Source organism: Sceloporus undulatus, chromosome 3 (assembly GCF_019175285.1).
Source record: "Sceloporus undulatus isolate JIND9_A2432 ecotype Alabama chromosome 3, SceUnd_v1.1, whole genome shotgun sequence".
Classification (NCBI taxonomy): domain Eukaryota; kingdom Metazoa; phylum Chordata; class Lepidosauria; order Squamata; family Phrynosomatidae; genus Sceloporus; species Sceloporus undulatus.
The window spans coordinates 3,521,731-3,548,135 of NC_056524.1; the positions used below are offsets into that span (position 1 = coordinate 3,521,731).

The 26,405-nt window shown below is 42.4% G+C and overlaps 1 protein-coding gene across 1 annotated transcript; it reads left to right on the forward strand.

Moving 5' to 3' along the window:
- Positions 1-403: 403 nt before the first annotated feature.
- On the forward strand, positions 404-26,359 carry LOC121925112 (protein MROH8-like). Its single transcript, XM_042456876.1, has 15 exons — positions 404-647; positions 3,131-3,255; positions 4,525-4,647; positions 4,958-5,031; positions 8,172-8,313; positions 11,523-11,618; positions 12,376-12,480; positions 16,132-16,267; positions 17,272-17,387; positions 17,846-17,998; positions 19,269-19,429; positions 20,250-20,379; positions 21,775-21,953; positions 24,386-24,523; positions 26,233-26,359. Exons 1-15 carry the CDS (start codon positions 404-406, stop codon positions 26,357-26,359), a joined length of 2,049 nt encoding a protein of 682 aa, XP_042312810.1.
- The last annotated feature ends 46 nt before the right edge of the window (positions 26,360-26,405 follow it).

Here is a 26,405-nt window from a genome sequence, read left to right on the forward strand (position 1 = left end):
GGTCCCCTTCCTCTGGACATGCTCCAGCATCTTAACATCCTTTTTGAAGTGTGGGGCCCAGAATTGCACACTGTATTATTCCAGGTGAGGCCTGACTAAAGCAGAATAGAGTGGCTCCATTACTTTCCTCCATCTAAACGTAGTTCTGTCTTGTCCACATCTGTTTTGAATTGTGGTGCCCAGAACATACAACCATTTAGATTTCCAGGGTCCTTTGGGTCTTCTCTGACTTTCCATGGAAAATTCATCTAGTCCTGCAAAGGTCATTATGACCTCTTAGGAATGTGTCTGGCCCTGAATATGAAAAGTCTGAAAAAATATGGAGATTTGGACTTCCAAATAACGTGGGACATGCAGGTTCTGTTACGAAAAACAATGGCTTGTTTCTTGCCTTTGTTGCAGAATGGATTTGTGCAGCTACCCAGGCGAGGATGAGGACATCCTCCGAGGGTCTCCTGCCCTCGGATGGGAAGACTCCGACGTCTTGGTCAGTAGCCAAAGCGGCATGGAGCTGAGCCAAGGGGACTTCCAAGACGAGTCAGCCGATTCCCTCGCTGATGAAAGCGGGCCTCTCCTGAGATGCCTCAAGAGAATCTACCGGAAAGTGAAGAAGGAACGGACGAGGCGCCGGAGAACCATGACTGCAGGTACCGGAAATGGAGAGAGACATGGCAGCTTGGAAACCATTTTTAAAAAAATAATAAAAATAAGAAGAGGTGGCACCAGTGCTGCAGCCACAAGGCTGTGAGTTTGATCCAAGGCAGGGCTCCAAGGTTGACTCAGCCTTCCATCCTTTCGTAGGTTTGTAAAATGAGTGCCCAGCTTGTTGGGAGCAATTGGCTTACAAACATTGTAAACCACTTAGAGAGTGCTAGTTCACTGATAAGCGGTATGATATGTACAGTCCTCCCTCCATTCTCGCAGTCATCAGGCTCGCGTCCCTCTCTTATGCACAAGGGACAAACGAAGGGGGAATGAATGGGGGGTGTGCCCGTGGTGTGCCCTATGTGCCCCTGTGCACCCATGCCCATATTCAAGCCAATGGGGCTTGAATATAAGCGAAACTCTGTTTTTGCAAGGGGCTCTGTAATGGATGGGCAACTGTATTTGCTATTGCTAGTGCTAAGAGCTCTGGAGTTCAACATTCATACCTAAGGCTGAGGCTGCATCTACACTGCAGAATTAATGCAGTTTGATACCGCTTTAACTGCCATGGCTCAACGTTATAGAGTGCAGGGATTTGCAGTTTGTTGCAGTACCAGGGCTCTTTCACAGAGAAGTCTAAATAACTCACAGAACTACAAGTCCCATAACTCTATAGCTTGGTGTGGTGGTTTGGAAGTTGGGCTATGACTCTGGAGACCAGGGTTCGAATCCCAGCTTGGCCACATAAACCCTCTGGTGTCCTTGGGCAAGTCACACTCTCTCAGCCTCAGGATGGCAATAGCAAGCCCCCTCTGAAGAAAACTGCCAAGAAAATCACATGATAGGTTTGCCTTAGCATCGCCATAAGTCAGAAATGACTTGAAGGCACACAATAAGAACAAGAACAAAATATTTCACCCTCTCTGTCAGAGAGCTCCAGTGCCACAAGAAACTACACATCCCAGTATTCCATAGGATGGAGCCATGGCAGTTAAAGAGGTGTCAAACTGCATTATTTCTGCAGTGCGTCTGCATCCCTTGCGTTGCCAGGCTGAAGACTGGAGACTGCTCCCGTGCCATTAATGGTTGTGTAGATGCAGGAATTTCAGCAGGGATTACCTGTTACCTGTTTGCATGACATTCCTCCTTATACACAAACATTAAAAGTAGAGGTGTCCTCTACAGTTTTAAATCTGGCAATCCTAGACCTATCATGTCCCACAATATATGTAGGTTTGCTGGGCTTCCATCATCCCAGCTCCTAAGATTTCAGTTTAGTCAGGGCAGCTAAAGACGTCTCTAACTGCATTATATTTACAGTGCAGATTCAGCCCTGAGAGACCAGGGTTCCAGTCCTTGCTCAGCCCTGGGAGCCTACTGGGTGACCTTAAGCGAGTCACACTCTCTCAGCCACCTAGGGAGTGACTGATCTGTGAATAAATCCTACCAAGAAAACCCTAGGAAAGGGTTTTCTATATGTCAGAATTGACAGGAAGGCACATAGCATGTTATTACATATGAACTCTCATGTTGGAATCCCATCTCTTGCACTAATCTTGCTCTCCATCACAGAACTCACAAGTGGAGTTTGCATGTTTTCAAGGTCCCCACAGGAACAGCCTGAGCTCATTCCCACTAACATTTAAACCGGTTTGAGATTCAACTTTGCTCTGTGTTGGTAAATTGATTCCAAAACCTCTGTCGTTCCAATGATGAAAGCGGATATTTTCATTATCCCCTTGTAATTGCTTCTTTTTTTGGCACAATTGTCGTCCCCACTAGTTTACACCACTTCAAAATGCATTTCAATCATCTGTGTGTCATCAGTGACGTAAGCGCATAGTTGGGGAATACATATATAAATTTGATAGAAGATTTGAATAATTGGTTTTGCAACTACTTGCCTCACTGACTGCAAGTAGTTGCAAAATCAATGAATCAAATCTTCTACCATTTTTATGTTTTTTTAAAAAAAATCATGCGCCCACCGGTCACACGACAAGCGCAAAGGCAGCACTGGGGGGCGGGGTGGATGGTGGACCTCCCAAAAACTGAGGAGGGATGGTAAACACCCCTCTGCCTTTAGTCCCTCCCCTCCAGAACAATGTGATTCAGACCTGTCGTTCCCACATGTTGAACATGCTCCAGAATCTATTCTTTTCAAAAGAACCACTAGGAAACTAATGTCTGGGAAAACTGTTTTTTTTGCATTTGCCTCGCTTTATCACAACAGAAATTGATCAAAGTAGGATCGGAACCAGTTTCAAATGGGAACAACAGTCATATAACCCGATCAGCAATTCGCTTTAAATCATAGTGGGAACGTGCTCCTGAAGAGTTCTGGTGCCACAACAAACAACCCTTCCCAAAAGTCCATAGCATTGAGCCATGGCAGTTAAAGTGGTGTCAAACTGGATTGTTTCTCCAGTGCAGATGCAGCCTTGGATGGGAAATTAATCCCTTTCTCTTCTCTTCTGGTTCATAGTCCCTGATCTCTCTGCGATGGCAACCATCTGGGAGGAAAATGAGCATCCTGGCTCTGCTCAGGAACCTGAGCTCTTGCTGGCATCCTGGAGAAGCACCATGGATTATTTCAGCAGCAAAAAAGAGGTATGGAAAGTCTCCACTCAGCAAAATCTTTCCTCCCCTTCCTTGGCTTTTTCCAGACCTCCCAGGGAACTGAAAACTGCTTCACTTGGGCATCTACACTGTAGAAATAATGCAGTTTGAGCCCACTTGAATGACCCTGTCTCCATTCTACAGAATCCTGGCATTTGTCATTTTGTGAGGCACCAGCACTGTTTGGCCAGGGAGACCAAGTGTCCTTCTTTTCCTGGACATGCCTACATTTCAACCTTCTGTACAGGAGCAATTCCAAAATGTCCTCCATTTTGAGCATGCCTAAGGGACATGAACAGATATTTATATTCATGTTTTTAGCTTTTAGTTGGTCATATCCTACATTTATCTTGGATGTCTTACTTTTTGCGGTGACTTGTCCTTCTTTATGGCTAGGATATCTGGTCACCCTGTCTTTGGCATTGCTATACAGTCGGCCCTTCTTATACACGGATTCAAGCATACACGGTTTGAAAATGTTCCAAAAAAGTATAAAGTTACCTTGATTTTCCTTTTTTCATAAGGGACACCATTTTGCTACGTCATTACATTTAATGGGACTTGAGCATACACGAATTTTGTTATACACGGGGGATCTTGGAACCAAACCCCAGCGTATAACAAGGGTCCACTGTACAATGGATTATTATTAGTAGTAGTATTACTACTACTCATACTGCTGCTGCTGCTATTACAACAGTTGGCCCTTGTTATTTGCAGGGGTTTGGTTCCAGGACCTCCTGTGGATAACAAAATCCATGAATGCTCAAGTCCCATTTTATATAAGGGGGTGTTGTTGTTTTTGTTGATATTGTTACAATGGACCCTTTGTATCTGCCTGGGTTTGCTTCCAGGACCACCTGTGGATACAAAAATCTATGGATGTTCAAGTTCCATTAAATACAAGGGAGTATCATCAACATCATCATCATCATCATCATCATCATCATCATCATCATCATCATCATCTTCACAATGGATGGTATCTGGTGGGGTTTGGTTCCAGGCCTCTCCGTGGGTACCAAAACCCATAGATGCTCAGGTCCCATTAAATACAAAGGCATGGTAAAATGGTATCCCTTCTATAAAATGGCAAAAGCAAGGTTTCCTTTTTGGAATTTTTGTGTGTGTGAATATTTCTGAGCCATGGATGGTTGAACCTGTGAATAGAGTGGGTCAACTTCACTTTTAACTGGCACAGTTCCCTCTTTTCCTTTCTCTCTTTGTTCCTTCTCCTCTCACTACTTTTCTTCCATTTAGGATGTTGTGATGAAGAAAAGCTTTCTGAGGTTCTTGTCTATACTCAGCAAGACGATCAACTGGAGTAACATGACCGAATTCTTCATGGACAACTTTACCTCAGACGTTGTAGGAGCCATAACGGTGAGCATCTTTCTTTCTTTTTCCCCTCTTTTGTTTCTTCCCTTCTTTCCTTTCTCCCTGTTTTCAACAGCCGGTCCTACCATTTGGCAAAAGGAGGTAGCTTGCAGCTGTTGGGGAATATGCCAAGTATCATCACTGTGGCATTTTGAAATGGTTTTCATGGTTTTCTAGGATTGGAAGTATTCCTTGCAACTGTAATAGCACACAGGATCCAGCACCATTCATCCTCAGCTACATTCCACGTCACAGAAATATAATTGAATTTTTTGGCTCACTATTTTTCCTTGGGTTTTTCCTTCTTCTTCTACAGGAGATGGTCAAGAAAGAGCTTCCAGAGCCCAACATTGTCTGTCTCCAGGCCATGAGCACCATCATTGACTTGAGGTATGTTTCCATCATATTTATGGGGTGAGCTGAACTCCTATCTCACCTCTAATGGCTAGGGTCTAAACCCTGGTCCACAAGAACCTTTGATTTTCATGACTGTTGGTGGAAAAGTGATCCTATTCACACGAGGGACAAAGGACTGGAACCAATGCAAATGAAACTGGGGAAAGCATGGACAGGTTGCATGTCCTTGGATATGCCAACACTGGTTTAATCTTAGGGTTTTCCAAAAGAAGTGGTCGGTCCAAATAGTCACACCAAGTTGAATCTCCCTTATCCAAAATGTTTGGGATCAGAAGGGCTTTGGATTTTGGATTGCTTTTGATCATGGAATACAAGTTGAGTCTCCCTGGAGTTTAATCACATGGGAGGAATTTCACTTAATTTCGAATGAAAAGAAAGGGGGGCCAGAACGCATTCACGTAAAGTCGCTAGTTCAGTGAATTTACATGAATTCAGATTGCGTTTGAACTGACTTCTCATTGCCCGAAAATAGCATCCCATTGCCCAAAATTGTGTGTGGTAGTCTATCACGCAATAACGTTAAACCCCATGATTGTGTTCGGATTGCCATTGGATAGACTTCCAATTTCTCTTGTCTGATAAACTCCCTGTATCTTACCAGAAGGTTTTTGCTGCCAAATTTGTCACCCAAATACATCCTGGTCCATCCCTTCTTCCAGGAGCTCTCTGCTGACCATTTTCTTAAGTCAGAAAACTCCTGAAAAGAGCCACGCAGAGCGCTCCTGGAAGCCAGGTGCATCCAGGTTGTATTTGGGCAGCAAATTTGACGCCGAAAACCTCCTGATAAGATCAAGATGCTGCCCAAATTAAGCTTTAAACCAGACAGAGGTAAGCCGGTTTTAGTAGCCAAGTGATAAGCCTCAGATGGTCTGTCAGAATCTCAAGCAAGACCAAATTCGGGGTGCCTTTGCAGGCATATTCATAGGGCAAAACCTATCCCAGGGCAGAATGTGGGACTGAAATAAAGTTTCCAGGAGAGAAGAATGAGAAGGGAAATTGTACATGACCAAGGCAATCGGTGAAAATGTCTCTGGACAATGGGGTTTTGCTTCCAGAGAGCCCTTGGTATCCTCTGGGGTTTGGCTCCAGGACCCCTGTGAATACCAAAACCCATGGATGCTCAAATCCCGTGAAATACAGTGGCGCAGTGAAAGGATGCCCCTTATATAAAGGGGCAATATCAAGGTTTGTTGGGGGGATTTATATATGGTGGCGCAATGGTTAAATGCCTGTACTGCAGCCATTCACTCAAGACCACAAGGTTGCGAGTTCAAGACCAGCAAAAGGGCCCAAGCTTGACTCAGGCTTGCATCCTTCCAAAGTCACTAAAATGAGTACTGTACCCAGATTGTTGGGGGCTAATTAGCTTACTTGCTAATTAGCTTACTTGCTGTTCACCGCTATGATCTTTGGAATAGCGGTATAAAAAAAAATTATTACTATTATTATATTTTTAAAATATTGTTCTGCAAATGGAAAGAAATGAGCTCTAAGTCTTTGTAATTACTGGCTGGCTTAACAATTAGCATTTGGTTATTATTTTTGACAGTCATGGGCCATTGGCATGTAGAAGGAAATTGCATCTCTAGTATTACTATTATTATTATTATTATCTTTATTTATATTCCACCTTTCCCCCAAAACTGGGACTCAAGGCAGCTTACAATATTAAAAAGCAGGACAATTGAAAGCATACAAAAACATGGTACATTAAAACATAATTAAATAAAACTATTAAATTACGATATTAAAACAAATTATCACAATATTACAATATTAAAACAAATTACAATATTACAGTATTAAAACAAATTACGTGTTAAAAGAAGAAAATACAGTTGAAAAGATAAAAATGTTTAAAACACTTTAAAAGCAATACAGTTTTGCACTGGAACAAGGCTGCCTTTTGAGTCACTCTTTGGCAGATCTGTGAGCCGTTTTTTTCCGAACGGCGTGTGCAATTAAAATCCGGAAAACAAAGGTATAATTAGCTGTTTAATGATGTTCGTCTGTTCTTTGTGTTCTAGACGTAGGCACTCTCTGTTTCTATTTCAATCCAGGCTCAGAGAACATACGCATTTTATCTGTCAGAGAGATCTAAAAAGATGTTTGTTAATTCTTCCAAAATGTCACTTCATTTCAGTTTGGCCGTGATGGTTCTTCATGGAATGGGTAGAAATAATGCAGTTTGATGCCGCTTTAACTGAAATGGCTCCATCCTACAGAGTCCTGGGATTTTTAAAGTTCAAGGGTCTTTCCTATCTTCTATGGGTGCATCTGCACTGTAGAAATAATGCAGTTTGATGCTGCTTTAACTGACATGCTTCCATCCTACCAAACCATGGGATTTGTAGCTTGGTGACGTAGCAGCAAACACTGGCAGAGAAGGCTAAAGAACCTGCACTGCACAAATAATCCAGTTTGACACCACTTTAATTGCCAACGTTCCATGCTATGGAATTCTGGGAACTGTAGTTTTGGGAGACATGGAGACTTCTCTGTCAGAGAGTTCTGGTGCCACAACAAACTAAAAATCCCAGGATTCCAAAGCATGGAGACATGGCATTTAAAGTGGTGTCAAACTGGATTATTTCTGCAGTGCAGATGCAGCCATAATTTATTATACTGTATACCATTTTAAAAATATGTTTATCATGTATAGTTTGTTATCCATGTTTATAGTTAATATGGATTTTTAATGCAGGATCAATAACTATTATTTCTGCAGGACAGATCCATAATTTATTATGCATGGTTTTTAAAATATGTTTATTATGTATAGTTTATTATATATGTTTGTAGTTAATATGTATGTTTTTTTTAAATGCTTTTATCTTTTTAACTTGTATTCTGTTTTTAAACAATTGACCTGTTTTCAACATTGTAATAGTTTAATACTTTTATAATGGTCACTTTTGAACGTTTTTAATTTTAAAATGTGTGTTTTAGAGGGTAAGCCATAGTTAATAATAATAATAATAACAACAGTAATCAAATCATAATAATAATGTGTTGCATTTTGTTACTGCATCAATAAAGGCATCCCATATCAAAAGATACAGTATAAAAATGATATAAAGCAAACCCCAGCGTGTGTTTTTGTTTTTCTCCAGCAAGAAGCACATAACGAAAGCCATGGGCTCCTACAAGAAGGGGATCTTACTCCGGACTTTCTTCAAGAGCGTCTTTTCCTTGTCTCCCATCAAAGCCGGACAAGAGGACGGAGCGGACGCCTCCAATCTTCAGTACGCAAAGGTATCCCAGTGTCCATCTCAGGTTGGACATTGCTGTTGATGTTATGTGCCATCCATGTTGGATGGGAAGAGAGAGAAACCGGGACATTTTACATATTTATTAAAGCTAAGAAAGACCTACAAAAATAGACCAAGAGACAAACATCTCCGACATAGAATCCCTTACAATCCTTAATTATGACATACATACAATACATCCCAGTCACTTGTTCGTTCGTAATAAAATGACTTCCTGTCCCTCACCCTTTGTGTATTTACATTAATTTTGACTTTCTTATTTTCACTATTTTAGCAAACTACAAGTAAGAATAATGCTAAATAATATTACCATTGTATAATTTCATTGCATATCAAATAGACTTTACTTTGAAAGCTATAGATCGTTATTCTTATTAATCTTGCTAATCTGGTTAATTTCTCTTTGTTATATAAAATTTCCCTCTTTTAGTATCGTCTTTCTCAGGTTAAAACCTCTCCTATTTCAAATTTACCTTCGTCCAATATCAAATACGGTCTTAATTCCCAGAATATAATTGTACTTATTTTGTTTTTATTCTCTTAAACCCATTGCCACCATTTGCCCTTGATCTTGCTTAACATATTCATACAGTGGGGACCAATCCTTTGCAAATTGGTTCACTGTTTCATCTCTCAGTATAAACAGGTCAGTTTGTCTGCTTCCATAAACTCATATACAGTGGTACCTCGGGATACGAAATACCCAGGTTACGAAATTTTCGGGATACGAAAAAATCCCATAGGGAATCATTGTTCCGGGTTACGAATGTTTTTTCGGGTTACGAAAAAACTTTTGGTGCTTTTTTCGGCTTTTTCGCACGGAATCGCGGCTTTTCCCCATTAGCGCCTATGGCAATTCGGCTTACGAAGGCTTTTCGGGTTACGAAAGCGGCCGCGTTACGAATTAATTTCGTAACCCGAGGCACCACTGTAGTTTAATTATCCTGTATGTTAAGTATATCATAAACCTCCCATTTTCTTGCGAAGACTGTTCTAGCCGTAGTCGTTAAGTAGGAAACCTGGACATTTTAAAAGCAGGTGGGGAAATGGGAAGACAGAGAATTAATGCGGACTCTCTTGGAAGGGATGCCAACATTGATGCGCCAGATTCTGTGCATGGGTTCAAAGGTGCCATTTTGTTCCTTCGCTTTGGATACCAAAATGTCCCCAACAAACCCTTTGGGTCATCCCTTTGACCAACCAGGTCAAGTCTTTTCCACTTTCTGACGGCATTGTGGTTGCAGAGTGTGTTGCCCATCTCATCCCTCTTGACCGTTTGATTCACAATCACACTTTAGCTGGCACCGCAACATCCCATGCAACCCTGGGAACTGCAGTTTAGAGAAAGAATTATTTAGCATTCAGAGCCAGCGAGTCTTAGGAGTTTATCACACTAGTGAGATTATGTGGAAAAATGGGGAGTTAAATGAGATTTAAAGCAAAGAAAACCTGGAAATGCCCAAAGTTTATCACATGATGTCACAGTTAATGTGAAACAACGCAAAGTTAATCCAAACGCAAAGCAGAGAAAACTGTCACCTTTTTACTTTCAGAACAATCTGAAAGTAAAAACACTTCTGTTTTTCTCTGCTATGTGTTTGGATTAACTTTCCCTTATTTCACTTGGGCAGTCCCTAGTGTGATAAACTAACTGAATTTGCAAGTTTGGTTTAAATTCGAATGTACTTTAAATAGTATTTAACTCCCGTTTTCCTGCGGGATCTCGCCTAGTGTGATGAAGCTCTTAATGACCACACCAAACTACAGATCCCAGGCTTCTGCAGGATGGAGCCATGACAGTGACAGTGGTGTTGAACTGCTTTATTTCTGCAGTGTGGAGGAGCCTCCTAGTCATTACTTGGGCCGCATTCCCTCTTACAATAAATTGCTTTGCAATCCGAATCGATGCATCGGCTCAGCAGCGGATTGTTGTTCACACTACATTTGCCCCAATCGCATTTTCTTGCTGCAAAATCAAATCAAATAACCCACTAGTGGTTTGCATTGAGGGATGAATCGATTCAAAATGGACCCGCTCCAGCTGGCCAAAGGGCAAATTTGAATCAATTCCGATCCACATCTGGTTTGCACTTGTGTAGAATCGATTTATCCAAAAATCAGCATCAAATGACGCGGGTTAAATGGGTCTAGCGCATGCCCCCCCTCCGAATTGCTTCAGCGATTCTGTTCAAGTGTGAACCAGGGTCATTTAAACCGCTTGAAACCGATATGTGAACCAGTTTAAACGTAATGGGAACGAGACCTTAGTGTGCCTAGAATGGAACTGAGGAAATTAGTTGTTCCTCATTTACCTGTAACAAATTACTCTTTTTTGGATACTATTGGAAACAAGAAATGTGATAATTAGGAATGAAATTACTTTCATCTGTGATTCTATCTTATAAAGGTGTTTTTCAAGACAGCGTGGCGTGGTGTTTTTTCATGTTTCATAGTACTGTCTTAGTAACTCTGAGCTTTAAAAAAATATTAGTAGTAGTAGTAGTGTATTTATTTATATCCCACTTTCCCCCCAAAATTGGGACTCAAAATGGCTCTCAATTTAAAAGTACAGTACCATTAAAAGCATATAATTATGTGACCATTAAAACAGAACTGAACTACAGTATTACAATATTAAAACTGATCGCTTGTTAAAAAATAAGGATACAATTAAAAAAGATAAAAGCACTTAAAAACATACACTTTAAAAACAGTACATAGCGATGTAAGTTTAAAAAAAGCAATGAAAGTAAAACACAGAGAGTAATGCAGCAAGCGTCTTTTAAAACAATGTTTGAGTAATTAATGTAATGGGAAAGAAGAATAAATTGCTTTTGAAAAGTAATTTTTCAAACTTCAGTGGTATCCCAGTGTCTTCAGGAGAGTGAGTCCACTCCAGGGATGATGATGATGATGATGATGATGATGATGATGATGATGATGAGTTGTATCCTACCTGTTTCCTAAAACTGGGACTCAGAGTGGCTTACAATTCAAAAGTACAATTAAAAACATGCAGAAGTGATACATTCAAATAGAATTATTTTTTTATAATATTAAAACAGATTCCTCGTTTAGTTCAGAGTTTAAAGGAGAATAAGGTGCAGGCCCTCTTTAGTGGATAAGGTTGAGCTCCTTTCAAGTTCAGACTAGAACCCAGAGCGGACCTCACCTGCCATTTCCCCCCTTCAGAGCCTCTTTATTGGAACCTACCAGACGTTCAGCGAGATGCTCCAGCAGCTGATGGTGGAAAACCCAGTGCCTTCGGAGCTGGAGAGGATCTTGCAGGTAAGCCGGTCAAAGGATGCCAGGGGAGGATGCAGGTGATGGGAACCAGAATTCTTACATTTTGCATTAAAATGTTTATTATTTGTTTTTAAATTTTGTATCTCCTTCGTTTGAAGGCCAGGAAACCTGCCCCTTATAAGACTGGCAGGTGTCCCTTATATAAGGAATGTCCATTATTTGAGGACCAGAAAGGTTGTCCCTTACAGGACTGGCAAGTGTCCTTTACTATTAGGGATGTTCCTTATTTGAAACCCAGAAAGCCTGTCCCTTAGAGGACTGACAAGTGTCCCTTATTCTAAAGGACGTGCCTTTTTTGAGGACCACAAAGCTTGCCCTTTATAGAGCTGGCAGATGTCCTTTATTTGAAGGCTAGAAATCTTGTCCCTAGGACTGGCAAGGCTGAAATCTCCCTGGAAGCCAAGATGACTAAACTGAGGCTGTTGCACTTTGGACACATCATGAGAAGGAAAGATGCACTAGAAAAGACAGGGATGCTAGATTAGCATCAGAGAAGGCAATGATGAAAGGTGGAGGAAAGTAGAAAGAGAGGAAGACTGCATGCCACATGAATGGACTCTTATTAAGGAGGTCATGGGTCTGAATTTGCAGGACCTGAGCAAAGCAGTGGAGGATGGGGGGCTTGGAGATGATGTCTCATCCACAGGATCCCCATAAGTCAGGAACAATTCAAGGGCAGATAACAACAAATGTGACCACCACCTTGATCCTTTTCTTGGGTGTCTTTCTTCCCTGGTAGCTCATGACGCCTTGGCTGCAGTCCCCCGAGGTGGACCTTCGGGAAAGGGCCATTTGGAGCAGTGCTTCGTTGCTCAACTTTGTGGCCAGCAAGTTGCAGCTGGATGTGAGTAGCCTTTAAACCTTCTTCACATCCCAGGTATAAACCATTGCATTTCCAGGTGATAGAAAGAAAGGCCATTGCTCACATTGCATTTCTGGAATGAAAACTGCAGAGAACTGCTGCACCTTTGCAGTTGTGGAATTCAAAGATATAGCCATGTTAGTCTGTGGAATCAGTATGTAGAGATGTGAAGTCGATGGCTTTCATGGCCGGCATCCATAGTTTTTTGTGGGTTTTTCGGGCTATGTGGCCATGTTCTATAAGAGTTTATTCCTGACGTTTCACCAGCATCTGTAGTTGGCATCTTCAGAGAATGCTAACCTAGAAGAAAGTGTGTGTGTGTGTGTGTGTGTGTGTGTGTGTGTGTGTGTGTGTGTGTATACATACATACACACACACACACACACACACACACACACACACACACACACACACATACTGTGTGACCCTGGGTAAGGAGGAGTGATTCCCATGTTAATCTGTGTATTGTTGTGTTGTTGATGGCCTCCTCAGGGGAGGAGGATATGCAAAAGAGGATTAGTCTCTGCTAAATGGTGATCATTGTTTGCTGGGAAAGCCCCTGACCCTGGGTGGTTTCTCATTTGCATTTGCTGAGTCCTGGTTTTGGTGTCCTTCAGGACTGGTAGCCAAACTTTGGCCTGTTACAGACAGCCCAAAAGGGGCGGTCTTGGGCCGCTGCTGGTTGCAGTGCGGGGAAGCCGCTGCAGCCAAACCGCGCGACTCCCTCGCGCTGTAAAAAAGGAGCGCAAAAATTGCGCTCCTTCCGGCAACCCGGAAGAGACGTCGTAAGTGCCAAAACGCGCACTCGCAACGTCTCTTCCGGGTTTAGACGTCCGGACGCTGCGCGTCTGTTACGTCAAAATGGCCACACCCGTCTGTATAGGGCGCCGCCATCTTGCCGTACGGAATACGCGTGAGGGGCAAGGAGCGTCCGGAAGCGCCGCCCCTCGCGCGTATTCCTGGCACAACGACGGCGCTGCTTAGGCCCGTCTGTAAGGCTCCATAATTTACTTTGAGGGCTTCTTCTTTCCTGTTGAAGTTGTCCAAATGTTTGTGGGTTCCAATGGCTTCCCTGTGCATTCTGACCTGATAGTTGTTGGCATGGTCCAGAATTTCAGTGTTTTCAAACAGTATTTTATGCCCAGGATGGTTTGTGGCATGTTTTGCTACTGCTGGTTTTTCTGGCTGACCCAGTCTGCAGTGTCTCTCGTGTTCCTTGATTCGTGTTTGCACGCTGCATTTGGTGGTCCCTATGCAGACTTGTCCATAGCTGCATAGTATGCGGTCAACTCCTATGGCTGTGAGAGGGTCTCTTTGAAGTTATATGGAGCCCTGTTTAAGTATTTGAAGGGATGTCATACTGAGGATGGAGCAGGCTTGTTTTCTGCTGCTCCAGAGAACAAGACCTCTAACAATGGATGCAAGCTACAGGAAAAGAGATTCCAGGTCAACATTAGGAGGATCTTCCTGACAATAAGAGCTGTTCAACAGTGGAACACAATTTCTCGGAGTGTAGTGGAGTCTTCTTCTTTGGAGGTCTTTAAACAGAGGCTGGATGGCCATCAATCATAGGGAGTGCTTTGATTAAGAGTTCCTGCATGGCAGAATGGGGTTGGATTGGATGGTTCTTGTGGTCTCTTCCAACTCTTGGAAAATGCATCTCAGGAAATGCAAATACATTTGAGGAAGTAGACTTAAGGTTATGGGGCTAGACAGATTGGGAGAAAGGGGCGGCGAGATGCTGCCCCTTTCTGCCCTGGACAGAGACTGTGGCAACCAAATGCTGCGGCCTCTGGGAGACCTAAAAAGAACCTACTCCCTGATGGGTTCTTTTTAGACTGCGTGCAGATGCCATTGGCAAGCTTGCTGTTGGTGTTGTTTGGACACTGTGCCACACGGATGTCATCATGGCACCCCCCCCCATATGGACGAGTGTGCACCATGATGGCCGCCAGGGTGCACAGTAGGGTTGCTGAGTTTGTAAATGCTCAGCTCCTGTGCACCCCTAGTTTGGGCCCAGGTCGGCTCAAAGTGCCCATCTGTACAGGACCTATGAAAACTCATGCTGCCAATTTCTTTCTTTCAAGTCAGTCTCAAAGGTGCTGCGAGATCTCCATCCAATTGTGTAGAAGATGTTGTGAGACAGCGGTTTGAGGGTTTGAGCCCCTTGACTACCTTGACATCCTGGAAACTCTCCATGGGCTAATGGCCAGTGTCTCAGAGACCACCACTGGTCCAGGGACAGGTTTGCCATTTGTCCTGGAAAACATGGGAAATTCCCCAAATTGAAGGGAAAAGGAGGATGTCTGGTTACCTTGGCCAGAGTTTTCCATAGCTATGCAAGGATTCGAACTCTGGTCGAGTGCAACACTCAAACCACTGTACCACACTGCCCCCTAGTGCCTTCAAGTCAGCACTGCTGGTGACTCTCTTTTGGGATTTACTTTGACAGATTTGTTCAGAGGAGGTTTGCTACCATTCGCTTCCTCTGAGGCTGAGAGAGTGTGACTTGCCCAAGGGCACCCAGTGGGTTTCTATTGCTGAGCAGGGTTTTGACCCTTAGTCTCCTGGAGCCCTAGGATGTAGCCAGACTACATAAGTAAAGCAGTTTGACACCACTTTAATTGCCTGGACTCTATCTTTTAGAATAGTGGGAGTTGTATCTGTATGGCACCTGTATTGCCCATTTTGTTTTATTTTGCATTATGTCTCTGTGTTTGTTTGTTTGTTTGTTTGTTTCATTGTATTTTAATATTATATTTTAGTATTTTATTTTATTGAATAGAATGTAAATATTTTGCAATTGTTTGTAAAGTGCCACAAGTCGGAAACAAGGCACACAACAACAGAGATGAAATTCTTGTGGGGTTTTCTTTGCCAGGTTTCTTCAGAGGAGTTTTGCCATTGCCTTTCTCTGAGGCTGAGAAAATGTGACTTGTCCGAAGTCACCCTTGACTAAGGTCCAAAGCACACTGCAGAAATAAACCAGTTTGAGACCACTTTAACTGTCTTGGCTCAGTGCTAGAGGATCATGGGAAGTGTAGTTTATTGTAGTTTATTGTGGCACCAGAGCTGGAAAGATAAATGTCTCACAAAACTATAGTTTCCAGAATTCCCAAGCATTCAGCCAGGGCAGTTAAAGTGGTCTCAAACTGGATTGTTTCTGCAGTGTGTTCTGGACCAAAGTGAAGGAACTACATAAGCTCCTCAAGTGTAAAGACATAGCATTAAAGTCAGAATTATCCATGCATTAATATTGTGGATTTCTCTGAATGATTGTGAAAGCTGGACAGTGACTAAAGCAGCTAAGAAGAGAATCCGCAGTGTGTTTTAGACCTAGGTTACATGGATGGCATTGTATAAATAAATGATAATAACAGTAATAATACGTTGCGGTTTGGTAAAACACCAGGGCTGAATACCTCAACAAACTACAAATGTCAGCCTTCCCCAGGATGGAGCCAGGACAGTTAAAGTGGTATCAAGCTGCTTTAATTCTGCAGTGTGGCTACACTCCTAGTCCAGCACTCAAACCAGTTTGCTGATGCTCGCTGGCACTTTGCGAAAACAGAATGTCCTCCTCCTTTCTTGGGGCTTGTTGCTAACTCTCAGACCTCTTTTTGGTCCCATCAGACAATGCTGAAATTTTCCCGGCTTGGCCATCTGGTAGCAGTGCTGGGGATCTGCTGTGGGGATCCTGTCAAGTCCATCAGCTCCAAGGCTGCCAAGAGCGTCCATCTCCTCCTCGCCGTTGTATTGGGACAAAAGAGTAAGAGATCCTCCGACTTTCCCAATTTAGCAGGAACAATCCCAGTTGATCTTCTGCCATCATGCCACTTTTCCAGCTGCTTTTGAAATGTCCTGGTTTCTCTCTCCTCCTCCCGCTTTCCGACTCCATCCTCAGCGTGCTTAGCTTGCTGCAAACCAAATTCACATATCATATCCTATCTATTTATTCATTACAACCATATACAGGTTACAGCCATCACATTACAATCTTACACAGTTATTAATACCTTTTAAAATCACAGTTGGCTCTTCTCTCCCGTCCTTCTTCTCTCCTGAGTTAAACTGAGGAGAGGAATGATCAGGAACAGGCCAGATTTGGGTGAGGACCAGTTTTCATTGCAAAAAAAGGATTATTTCGGGAATGCGGGAAGCTATTTTTAGCTATTGGTGACACACACACACTTGAACTCTCAGATATTAGGGAACTACATTTTGTTGAGTTCACTATCCCTATATAAGGATATGAAACTCTGATTTTGTAATGTGTTTCTGAACTCCAGCCAGGGACATAGCTACAGATGGAGGCAAAATGACAACAGTGGCTTACCAATAAGGATTCTGCAACCCAATAAAATTTTCCCCCAAATTTCTAGCATTGCTATCATGTAAAAAAATGAAGTTGTGATATTAGAAGTAAAGTTTAAACACCCAAAGCAACGGAGAAGGCAAAGACAGTAAACAACAAAGTCCTAGCTATGAATGAGAGAAATTTTCAGACTGAGGATAATGTGAGAAATGGAAAAAGCAGTAGAAGCATTGTCAAACGTACAGATTTCTGAACCAACAAGGTGCGCTTTCACTCACGAAAAAGCGGAGAAGTTGCAAAACGTGTGCTTCTATCAAGTATCCCCACCGCTCCCCCGGCGAACAAAATTGTTTCCCATCCTTAGCTGTTTTTATATTTTGCATAGAGGTAGATTGTTATGGGCTGAAAAGGCACTGAAACTGATGGTGTGTGTTGTGTGAAATTCTGACATGTTTTAGTTGCAAGGTTGGATGAAAAGCATGTCCACACGGAAACCATCAAGCGGAAGCACAAAGAGTTCCTGGAGTCTTGGAATCCGCTGGTGTTTCTCAAAAACCCTTCCAGAGTTGCAGAGGTAATTGGGATAGAAAGAATAGTTGCAAATTATACACACACACACTGTATATACTTATGTATAAGTCAAAAAATTGACCCACTGAACCATCAGAAAGCAAAGGGGCCACTATCTCAGCAGTTATGCCTGCCAGAATTTTGCAAGTTCTTTGGCATCATTTTCCTTTGCTTCATCTTTTACATCCTTTGTTACATGGCCCTAAGTTTTACCCTCGACTTATCCACGGGTCATAACAAAATCCATAATTTTGGTCCCAAAACCTGCCCTCGACTTACACATGAGGTCGACTTATAGTTGAGTTTATACGGTATTTATACACACACAAACACACACACACAGAGGGACTTAAGGCTTCTCATTTTATACATCTTCCCATTACAGTTAGCCTCAAAGCTACAGATAAGCAACCTGTCCTTCCTCCCTCTCCTCTTTCCCACTTTCCCTTTGTTTTGCTCCAGGTTTTTGGTGTCTACTTCAACTCAAGAGAGAAGACGGATTTCATTCTGACAGCCCTGGATGGCCTGACGGAGCACTGCAGCCATTCCTGCTGCACAACCACGGAAGGACTCCTCGCCAGCATAGCCAGGAACTGTGGGGCCGAAGTGGAGAAGGTGGGGATGCCCTGAGAGCAAGTGGGAACTCTGGGGTCTGAAGGGTGCAGGATTCTTCTGAGGCACTTGGCCTTTGAGCGAGGAGGACTGGGAGCATGCATCTCCACTTATAATAATTAATATAACAATCCCTCTTGTAATTATAATCTGTGACATTATAATTCTGCTCTCCCCCTATTTTTCCACTGATTTCTTACATTTGGGGGACTTGTTTTGCCCCGAAAAAATTGCTCACAATTTTGTGGAGTTTTTGTTGTTGATGATGTTGTTGTTGTTGTTGTTGCAGAAAACAGTGCACTGTGTGCAGAACACTTTTTTATTTTAATAAAATAGTTTTAATTATTGCAGTAATAACAACAACAACAACAACAATAATAATGCTTTATTATAATAAAACGGTTTTTATAATACGGTATATATTCAATTATAGGTTGACCTCATGTATAAGTCGAGGGCAGGTTTTGGGCCCAAAATTATGGATTTTGCCATGACCCATGGATAAGTCGAGGGTAAAACTTGGAGGCTCCTTCAGTGTGTGTATGTCTGCGTGCAGCAAAAGAAAGTCTCACTGAAGCTTTTTTGCTTCATCGTTTCAGCCTTCAGAGCGCCAGGCAGTGAAGTGCGCAGGCGCAAGAGGGATTCTTAAACAATCAACAATATCAATCAATCACCCTGGGCTTTTTCTGCTTAGTTCAAAAGAGAAAGAAACTGCATGGAGAAATACGAAAGAGCCATGTATCACATCTCCATAGTGACCCGTAAATAAGTCGACCTGGGATTTTGGGGTCAATTTTAGGTATAAATTTTTAGACTTATAGATAAGTATATACAGTATGCCCACGTATGTACCGCTTTGAGCGTACACTGAAGCCGTGCAACAATTTTAAAAATGGTGCACATGCCCCTGGCATGTACGCTCCCCTGCTTTCAATGGGGTGCGACCATACACAGGTTTCCCTTTACACAGGGGCATCTAGAACGGATCCCCCGTGTAAGGGAAGGGCCCGCTGTACAGTATTAAATTGTTGTTGTTGTGTGTCTTCAAGTCATTTTTCTGACTTATGGGGCTGAGCGAATGTAACTTGCCCAAGGTCACCCAGTGGGTTTCCATAGCTGAGTCGGGAATCGAACCATGATCTCCAGAGTCATAGTCCTACGCTTAAACCAGAAATATAGTCCAATATTCAAATCACTATACCACTCTGGCTCCCTAATAATTATAATATAGATATAATATGATTCTGTGGTTCTTTCCTTCTCCTCTTTGCAGGTGTCTGACATTGTGGATGGGATCTGCAGCCGCCTGGACCTGATCCGTCGGCCCAGCGCCAGGAGGCTGGTGATAAAGCTGGTGGGCTTGCTGGCCGGCAGAAGCGGACACCTGGACACTGTCATCTCCAGCCTCTTGCAGCACTCCTTCCCAGCAGACAGGTGCCAGGCTCTTCCTACCCTAAAAGGGGACCTATCCAACAAAGCTGGGTTGATGCGGGAACTCTTTATATATTTGCGGCTTTGACTTTTGCAATTTTGATTATTCATGGATGTTATTAATAAGTTCTCTCTAGGAATCTCTAGGTCCTCTGGTGCAACTCCATAAGTCGCATTGAAAGACATAGGGATTCCTAGAGAAAAGACTCCACTAAGCCTTTGTAGCTCCTCCAGCGCAATTCTATGGTCAATGTCTGGCAGATGTTGACCAGAGAGTTGCCCTGGAGGACCTAGAGATTCCTAGAGAAAATTAAAATGTTAACCTTCATTTTTTCTCCTTTATCTTATTTCATGATTACATTCTGTTTCCAATAATGCAAAAATTGTAAACGATGTAGTTTATCACACGAAGGAGATCAGTTTATCCCATTAATATCCCTGAAAAATCGCATAATTATGCGAAACGATTTCACACAATGTCACATAAAACCCAGCATGAACTTCCTTGGTCACAAGGAACCATTAACACAAACCTTTTTTACTTTTGGGATTTCAGCAGCAATGCACTTCCAATATCACTTTATTTGTGCAATTGCTTGTGATAATTAGTTGCGCAATATACTCAGCATTTTCGCTTTATTTGCAGGATGCTTTAAATGCACTTTAATCTTTCTTTAATGCTGAAATTAGCCCCAGTATGATAAACTAATAAGGGTTTCCCTTTACTTTCTTAGATTGGAAGTAAACAAAGGTTCCCATTCCTTCTCTGCTTTTTCTGCTGGTTTCCCATTTAATGTTTGTTTCTCTTTTCTTCTTTTTATAGCCATTCATCTGAATTGTGGAAGTCTCTTTCTACAGAGGAAGTTGTTGAAGAACAACTGATGGAGAACTTGCTGGGAAGGCTGAAAAACCACCACGAAACTGAGCCCCAAACTTCATCCATGTCTATTGCTGTGAGTCAGGTCCTGCCTTTGGAAGGACCAAGCAAACCCCTGAACTGTCGTTGTTAATCTTGATTTGATTATTTACTAACTTGCTTCATTTATATGCCGCTTTCCTCCCAAGATGGAACCCAAGGCAGCTTCCAAAAAGAGTAAATTAAGAAAAAGTTTACAATAATTCTTTTTTAAAACAAAGCAATGAAAAATATCCATGTTTTGGAGTGAGGTATTTGCAAAAGGATGTGAATGTTTGACATCTATCATTTCAATCAATCAATTCATTTATTACGGCCCATAGCCAGTGCAATTATATATAGGATAAAAATATTACAGGACGATCAGTTGGGCATGATTTTAAAATCCTTTCAGCCGTCATGAAAAAGGAGGTCATGGGAGGTCTAATAACCAAATATTTAACTACGCCAATCGATAGCAACTTTAGATCTGAGAGAAGATATTCTCCATAAGAGGCTTTCACACGACGGACAATTCAGCAATAATTGTGGCAATGGAAATAAAAAGCTACAAGAGAGATTTTTGATGGATCGTAAGTTAGCAGATTTTGATTTTGATGAGCACAATTTGGGAGATATACTAATATACTAATAATATGATATACTATATCATATAATGATATAAAATATCAGATAATGAAATACTAATGTCACATAACAAAAAATTAACTGCTAAAATTTATGTCATAATATTAAGATTGCAGCTAGAAAAAGAACCAGTGACTGACAATATGGTTAAATGGGCTCAAAACATCAGGAGCACATTAACATTAGACCAATGGGAGAACGCATGGAACAAGACACAGCATTTTACAAAATCACAAGATGTGAAAGGAAATTATCTAAAATTGTTTCATAAATGGTATCTTGCACCAGTAAAATTAAACTAAATGTATGAGACTGTTGATGCCAGATGTTGGAAATGCAACAAGACGCAAGGGGCTTTTTTCCATTTATGGTGGACTTGCCCCATAATAAAGAAACACTGGAAAGGAATACATTCAGCAATGTCTCAAAGGATAGGGAAATGTATTCCTATGAGACCAGAGCTCTTTCTGCTGAACATGACATCAGTATTACAGAAGACAGATGCAAATAAATATTGGAAACTAATATGATACATGGTCACAGTAGCATGCCATTGCCTTCCCCTGAGGCTGAGAGAGTGTGACTTGCCTAAGGTCACCCAGTGGGTTTCTATGCTCATGCAGGGAAGCAAACCCTGGTCTCTAGATTTGTTGTCCAATGCTCAAACCACTATGCCATGCTGACTCTCTCCCATCTTTAGGTAGGCAAGGAGAATTGGGTTGGAATCCATAAGATCCCACTGAAAAAGCAACCAGGTCCATGATAGCAAATAAGATCCAGCTTCCTCCTCTGCTTCTCCTCCCAGATCACGCAGGCGCTCTCCGAGGTCATCTCCGTCCCAGAGTCCCTAGAGGTCATCCAGAGGCTCTTCCCGGAGCTGCTGGCCGCTTTCCTCACTGAACTCTATTTCAGCAACCAAGCCCAGGTTTTGCCGGACTTGAACACCCTCCGGAGGCAAAGTGGACGGGAGGAAGGCTTGGCAAGGTAAACTATGCCCAGGGCGGCCAGATGCATTCATCTCAAAGGAGGTCAAGGCACCGCAAAGTTCAGGGCACCCAAGGAAAATGTGGGATATTCCCAAATGAAAGCTACAAACACTCATAGAAATATACATTCATTTCATTGGGTTAATTCACAGCTAAAGTGGGCCCTTGGTATCTGCTGGGGTTTGGTTCCAGGACCACTGTGGATTCAAAAATCCATGGAAGCTCATGTCCCATTATATACAATGGGGGATTGTTGTTATTATTATTACTACTACTACTACTGTCATAATTGCTTGGTATACACTGGGGTTTGGTTCAGGACCCTGGTGAATACCAAAATCCATTGAAGCTCATGTCCCATTACATACAATTTATTATTATTATTATTATTATTATTATTATTATTATTATTATTATTACTACTATTACTATTACTACTGCAATCATAGGCACTTGGTATTCGCTGGAGTTTGGTTCTGCATTGCCACAGCTTGGCAGCACTCCTTTGGTGCTGCATCATATGGATGCAGCATCAAAGGAGTGCCATGATGCTGTGCGCCATGTGGAGTGGCACGTGGCATCTTGGCGCCCTGGGGACAGAGTTGGGGTGTGTGTCATCTGGATGCGACAACTCCACTCCCAGACCAGCCTTAATGACTGGTCTGAAGAGGGCCTTCAGTCTACTTCCTCAAATGCATTTGGTGGACTGGAAGCCAGGTACAAACATATACTCCACCAAATGCATCTCAGGAAGTAGACAAGTCTATGAAAGCTCATGCTGCCAATTTCTTTCTTTCAGTTAGTCTCAAAAAGTGCTGCAAGATCTGTGTATTTCTGCAGTTAGAGTCACCAGCGTAATGCAGCAGCCAAAATCCCCAATGCAATTATGGCTGCATCAAGAGAAGTGCAATATAATGATAAGTGATAGTATTACTCTATAATCCCAGGTGCTTATATTTCTGACCAAAATCTAAAACTCAAGAAGCAATCCCTTGTGATATCACAAGGAAAGGGTCCTAGTGATGTTACAAACTTGTGTTACAAGGGGCAGTCTTTGTTAATGTCATTAAGTGGAATATAGGAAGAACTGGTCACAGTTCTGTTGTGTATGCCATTCAGATTAAAAACACCAAGTCTAACAAATGAAGAGACTATATATGCACCCTGCTGAGATTTCTTCCTTTTGTGTGGAGGACGAGAAAAGAGGGACCAACTCTTGAGATCTAGAAAATGCATTAATGACAAATTACCAGTCTGTAATGGACCCATGGCCTCATTCACTATCAAAACATGGGAAAGGGTTTTGTGTTGGCTGACCATGCCTACCGCTTTAAAAGGGACAGTGCCATTTTTTTTTCATATTTCCAGACCATCTCGTTGTTTTAATATAAATGTCCATTTTATCCCATTTTCAAGGGGAAATGCCTGTTATGTTGAAAAAAAAATGGTTTGAAGATCCCTGTTTTAAATTGTGGTGGTCACATGCAAGAGATCAAGTGTCTACATTGCAAACATACATTAGTTTGTGAAGTCAAAGGCTTTCATGGCCGGCATCCATAGTTTTTTGTGGGTTTTTCGGGTTCTGTGGCCATATTCTAGAAGAGGTTATTCCTGACATTTCGCCAGCATCTGTGGCTATGGGCATCTTCAGAGAATGCTTGCCTGGAAAGGAGTTGTGTGTGTGTGTGTGTGTGTGTGTCTATACCAACTCCTTTCCAGGCAAGCATTCTCTGAAGATGCCAGCCACAGATTCTGGCGAAACGTCAGGAATAACCTCTTCTAGAACATGGCCACAGAGCCTGAAAAACCCACAAAAAACTGTACATTAGTTTCATTGAAAAAGATAAGATTTCAGCTACTGAAGGAGCCATCCACATTTGAAAACCATGTACACAATGTAGAGTCTAGTAAAAGTGAAGTGTTTGTCACTACAGAAACAAAATTGTGTCATGAATTGTCAGAAATTTGATGGTAAGGTGTTGAAAGACTGAAAATTGCTTCATAAAGTTACTTCCTTGGAGAAATATTCATGGCGCGATGGTAATGAAATCCAGTCTCCGCTCTACGTCTCTTTAAATTTTGGTATAAGTTCTGTCATTGAAGAATAATTGTCAACTCAATAGGTTCATGTAGTAAAAACTCTGTTATTGTCTTAGTTTTTCATGAATAGGGAATATTATATATAACCTTGTTTTTGCCATCTCAATGCCATCCTGTTTTTGTCTCAGGGAAATACGGCCAGCCTAGTTTTGTGGGTTGTTTGGACTGCAACTCTCAGTATCCCCAAACAACCTCTCCAAGCTTTGCAAGCTGGACAGGTGTTTGCTAGGTTCCTGCTACACTTTTTATGCTGCAACAGACACCATCCTTAAACCACACAGAGCGATTAGCAAATTAGGGAAATTAACCAGGCTATTTTAAATCATTCAGCTTTGCAGTGGATGCTATTAAGCTGCTCCTGATCCGCATCGGCTGCCGCTACGAAGTCACCTTCATGGAGAGGATGCGAGGCTGGGCAATGCTCCAGAGCACCAAGGAGGTACTCCAGGGCGCCACTCTACTGGCCAGGTGAAGAACACCACTCTTCAGGCAGGCTTCCCTCCCAGAACAGCAGGACCCTGGGAAGAATAGCCGCCCTCTAGCCTAAGCCTTCTTCTGATCTCAGTACATGTGAAAGGGATCTAGGGGTCCTAGTAGACCACAAGTTGAACATGAGTCAACAGTGCAATGCTGCAGCTAAAAACGCCAATACGATTCTAGGTTGCATCAATAGAAGAATAGTGTCTAGATCAAGGGACATCATAGTGCCACTCTATTCTGCTTTGGTCAGGCCCCACCTGGAATACTGTGTCCAGTTCTGGGCCCCACAATTCAAAGAGGACATTGAGAAACTGGAGCGTGTCCAAAGGAGGGTGACTAAAATGGCAAAGAGTCTGTAAATCATGCCCTATGTTTAGCCCGGAGAAGAGAAGGTTAAGAGGTGATATGATAGCCCTGTTTAAATACTTGAATTGATGTCATATTGAGGAGGGAGCAAACTTGTTTTTTGCTGCTCCAGAGACTAGGACCCAAAGCAATGGATGCAAACTACAGAAAAAGAGATTCCAGCTCCATATTAGGAGGAGTGTCCTGATAGTAAGGGCTGTTTGATAGTGGAACACAGTCCCTTGGAGGATGATGGAGTCTCCCTCCTTTGAGGTCTTCAAACAGAGCCTGGATGGCCATGTGTCGGTGGGTGTTTTGATTGAGAGTTCCTGCGTGGCAGAATGGGGTTGGACTGGATGGCGTTTGTGGTCTCTTCCAACTCTGATTCTATGATTCTTGACTGCAGTCCTCATTCTGATCAATGTTTGATCCTAGGTACAGGAACTCTTTTACAGTTTCTGTTTCCTTATTGTCTAGTTTGAATTTGTGTAGGTTCTCCGTGGTCATTATTTTTGTTTTCTTTCTGTTCAACAATAGACCTGCCTTTGCACTTTCTTCCTTGATCTTTCTCAGTAGTTGTTCAAAGTCTGTGATGCTTTCTGCTAAAAATAGGGTGCTGTCTCGGTATCTTAGATTGTTGATATTCCTTCCTCCTATCTTCACTCAGCCTTCTTTTGAATCTAAACCTGATATTCTTAGAATATTTTCTGCATACAAGTTGAACAGAGAGGGTGAAGGGGTCAGCCTTGCCTGACCCCTTTGCCAATTGGGAACCATAGCCTGACAAACCCACAAGAAACTATGGGAACCATTCTGCTTCCCCTTACTCTCTTCTTGTCCTAAATACAGATTTCTCATCAGGACTATCAGATGTGTTGGCACATCCATGTCTTTGAGGGCTGCGATTACCATATAAAAATATTTTACTGTATTCTCCCCCCCCCCCCCCCCTTTTTCATCTGTTATACCCAGGAGGTAGAGTTTGGGGTCTCTTTTTAAAGTTAGCTCCAAGCATTTTAGTTATTCACCCCTCTCTGAGGTGTCACCCATTGCGGTCCACACTCCCTGCACCCCTTTAGTGATGTCCCTACTTCCTTTTCCTGGAAAATTGCCTCCTATTCTGGGAAAATGGCAGTGGTTTGGTCAGAAGTGGTCTTCCAGACCTCAGGGTGTGCCCATCCCTTTATTGCAGGAACGAATCTAGATGAGTTAAAGCCATTCCAAAAAATGAGAGGGAGAAAACTAAAAAGGAGATTACAGTCTAGGGTTGCTGCTTTCCCCCTAAAAGTTGCAAAACTTGCGGCCTTCTTGCACTCCTTCCTAACAAGGCGGCTGCCTTCTTTGACTTCCAGAGCCATGCTGCACTTTGCGTGCCCTGAGACCATGAGGATCCTGGACTTGCTGTTCACTGTCCTCACCAAAGGGAGTGAGAAGCTCAAGCCAACAACCATTGCCTTCTTCGTAGAGGTAAGAAAATGATATGGCCAGAACGTGGGAACTAATAACAAGAACAGAAGAAGGACTG

Excerpts from the sequence above, each read along its gene's own strand:
- LOC121925112 (XM_042456876.1), top strand. The coding sequence starts at position 404 with ATGGATTTGTGCAGCTACCCAGGCGAGGATGAGGACATCCTCCGAGGG. Across the intron at positions 4,648-4,957 it reads ACGTTGTAGGAGCCATAACG|GAGATGGTCAAGAAAGAGCT; the intron begins GTGAGCATCTTT and ends CTTCTTCTACAG. Across the intron at positions 24,524-26,232 it reads GGCGCCACTCTACTGGCCAG|AGCCATGCTGCACTTTGCGT; the intron begins GTGAAGAACACC and ends TTTGACTTCCAG.